Raw genomic sequence first — 3,572 nt, 5'->3', positions numbered from 1 at the left:
TGATGTCCCACCAGTAGGTTGTTAAATATGCTACTATCCATAGAATTTTATAACAACTGAAGGTAACATAGTCATTTGATTGTGCTATAAAAAGTTAATATATGCCTGGATATCACCATACTGCCCCTTTAGCAAAGCATTTTGTCCACACATGTGCTGCTCTCTGGATTCTCTTTGCTTTACATCCTTTGTAAACCCAGCAAATCTTCTGAAATACTTAGATGAGCCCATCTCACACAGTCAATGTGAGATGGGCTTCATTCATAGTCACTTGATTCTCCTTAGTTCAGCATCCTCAGTTTGAAAGCCTTCAAATTGTCTTCACCATGTCCAAATACCTAAACTGGTTGACTTCCTTTGTGTAACTGAACAGCTGCACCTTATAAAAAGGCCTTTCAGAAAAACACAACCTGTAAAAGAACAGTTAGAAAAATTTCAATGAAACTGAGCCTGTTGACAGATTAACATATCATAGTGCACAAAAAATATGACTAAATAGTATGATCTATCATAGGAAGCTCAATTTAACACATCTTAGTATGAATAAGCATGTCTTTATAACAAAATGATAATATGGTTGTCTTGAGACCATTTTCAAGTAACAAACCGATAATGGGATAATAATGCAAGTTTGCTCCCTCAAAGACCAACAAACTTTAATTTTGAAAAGAACACCAGAAGACATTTTAAATACCCAAAATAAAACACGACAACTGAAAACAAAGAAAATAAAACAACACAGATTCAAAATAAAATGGATAATGAAGCCTCTATCAACAAAATCTCCCTTCAAAAAATATCAATCATCAGAATGGAAATGATCACACTCATTTGAATTTATTATGTGATTAGTTGATTAGCTGYCATTGGGACAGAACACAAGAAGCACTTCATTRTCAAGTCAACTTGGTGAGTGTGAGAAAAGCAAGTAAAAGTGCATCATGTTCAGGGGCTGGACAATGTAACTGAAAAACGTATCATAAGACTTTYATATTGGTTGATATTGAAAATTACTGATTGGTTTTTTGTTTCAAATATCTGAGATACTGAAACCTGATACTGCTGCTGCACACATTACTCAATAGGCTGTTTCTAGGTAACCAATAAGTGAGTGAGTTAGTTGATGCTAGCTTAGCTGGCTGTGAGAGGTTGAGTGGTTTTATCAGCACCTTTCCTCTGCCTACATCCCCTTCAATGCTGTGCAGATCAGAGATCAATGAAATTATTGAATATTGAATATTTTATCAGATGTATTATCTATGGATATTGATCATGTGTCTCAAAGGAGGAGTTCAGACTAAGAATACTGAACTAAGGAGAATCATGTGTCTACCGCGATATGTATTGTTATTGATTCATTGTCTAGCCCGACTCCACCGTCCTCACCTTTAATAACTCCGGGGCCTGTTTCTTCAGCTTCTCCATCTTCCACTCATTCTCACAGGGGTTGAGTGAGGACGGCGGAGCCGTGCAGGAGCACTTACAGTCTGATCCCGAGCTGACCGTCTCCACTGTATAGAAGTCCTCCACGCGGACGCTGCCGCTGCGCAGCCGCAGGCAGGCATCCTTACTCAGAGGACGCATGATGCACTTACAGCGGCAGTCGGAGCCCTCTGATGTCATCCTGACAGGTTCAGTGTCCCCAAAGATCTGAAAGACACGATGTCAAGCAACATTTTATGTTAGGGTAATAACCTAATAGGGCCTAACTTACCAATAACATTTTTTTGTGTGAAATGTTGCTACATATGGCAATACAGTTGCTGAGTTGGCAACAGTGGAGTAATTATTGTAAGTAGTCACACTATATATGCAAATGTACAGTTATGACCTGGTGGGCTGGTCTGTCAGTCAAATCTCTCTCACTGCAGAGCAGAAGAGGACAGTGGCTGATGTTTAGATCTTCACTGAGATAGATCACAWTGGTGGAAAAGATCAACTTCACATGTAAGCATCGACCAATCCCTGATCCCTCAAAWTTAAGGTAATCAATTTTGAGAGATCAGAAAATCCAAACTATCAGTTTGGATTTTATTTATCTTCACCATTTAATCATGGTGTGGAAAAGTCTCCTCACAGTTTAAATAGTTCTGTTTACTGAGGGTATAAATTAAAGTGTTCTGTTCCTTCCTGCAAGGAAGACCTGAGGTGCCTTTTCCAGTCATCTGAAACAGAGGAAGGAAAGTGATTCTGAAAAATAAACTCATGCTTCCTTTCTTTTGAATGTAAGCTGGTGTGACTCAGATGAAATCTTCTGAGAAATACATAATTCAGTCAGTCGCCTCAACAGCTGGCCTTTCCTGCCATGGTTGATGACAGACTCCTTGGTTCACCTAATAAACAGGAGGCAAGGCATGGCAGTCTGACCAGGGCCTTCCACACATTTCCTATGTCAGGCACACCGCCTTACATAAAGTGAAGATCGCTCTCACACAAGAATTCAGCCAGACAGATTTATTGTAAAGTCTAACAAATGTTCATGCTGGGTTGGTCATCTGGGATAGTTCTGCTGAAAAATTCTCCAACTGATCTAAAACCTCCTGAATGACTTCACAGACCTTCCAGCTTCAACTTCAATGTGTTCTGATCTGAACCTTAAGGGAGTTCGGTGTGGAAATGTGATCCTGAAATCAGGACGAAGTGAAGTCATTTTCCCACTGTGTTAAGAAATATTTACTCGCTATTTGATGTCTCATCTAGACATGACAGAAAAATGTTGAGTTTCAGTTAATGTCATCTAGCTTCCAATTGATAGGCCCAGCATCAAAACATTTGTTTTTCTTTTWTTATTTTATAAGTTTTAAGTCAGAAATACAATATTTAAACACAGGATAATTTCAAGATAAACCATCCGACTAGCAAAGTGGGAAATGGCATGATGCCGTGATCCTGCAGCGGATGCAACACTAGGATATGGTGAATGTCTTGAATCTCTATTGTGACTTATTAAAGTTGCAGTTTGTAACTTTTACAACATTTTCCTTTTACATATTTGTTGAAACTGTCACCATGTTGTGACAGGATCTATTATGAGACAGATAATCTGTGAAAAAGCCAAGTTGCTCTAGCTCAGTGTTTCTCAGCATATGTGAGCGAGCATATGTTTCTACGCTCCTTCGTGGTGGGCGCCGATTTATGTTTTCGCATCAACCTGAATAATGTGTAGTTGCGCTCCTGCCCATGACATTTCAACAATATTATTTTACCTTTTATCTGGAAATAGTGTCTGTTTATTCTTGCCATACAGTCCTCTGTATTAATTATTGCTCGAAAGGTCTTACCATACCAGTTTATTCCTCTGTATTTAATTTAGTTTTTTAGTTTATTCTTGCATTTTGTTCTTCATTTATTTCCATTTAGTTTCATTTGATTAGTATTATCCTCTCTTGGTTTATTGCTATGTTCACTTTAGTTTCTTTCCTGTTGCTAGATTTATTTTATTGTTTATTGATCATCAGTAATATTCACTCACCACCTGCTGCGCCTCCTAATCGTCATGTGTTTCACATCATGTGTTAATTTTTCACTGTTCAGCGTCGGATTCTCTGTTTTTATGCCATAATTCACATCTA

The 3,572-nt window shown here is 38.3% G+C and overlaps 1 protein-coding gene across 1 annotated transcript in view; it reads right to left on the bottom strand.

Moving 5' to 3' along the window:
• LOC103469610 (olfactomedin-like 2A) overlaps window positions 1–3,572 on the bottom strand; it is a 29,744-nt gene that overhangs the window by 16,887 nt on the left and 9,285 nt on the right. Inside the window, exon 2 of the mRNA XM_008417385.2 lies at window positions 1,387–1,650. Coding sequence (XP_008415607.1) covers window positions 1,387–1,650 — 264 coding nt within the window. The remainder of the gene's footprint in view (window positions 1–1,386; window positions 1,651–3,572) is intronic.

Source organism: Poecilia reticulata, linkage group LG9 (genome assembly GCF_000633615.1).
Source record: "Poecilia reticulata strain Guanapo linkage group LG9, Guppy_female_1.0+MT, whole genome shotgun sequence".
NCBI classification, from domain to species: Eukaryota; Metazoa; Chordata; class Actinopteri; order Cyprinodontiformes; family Poeciliidae; genus Poecilia; species Poecilia reticulata.
This window is presented reverse-complemented; position numbering and strand designations above follow the sequence as displayed.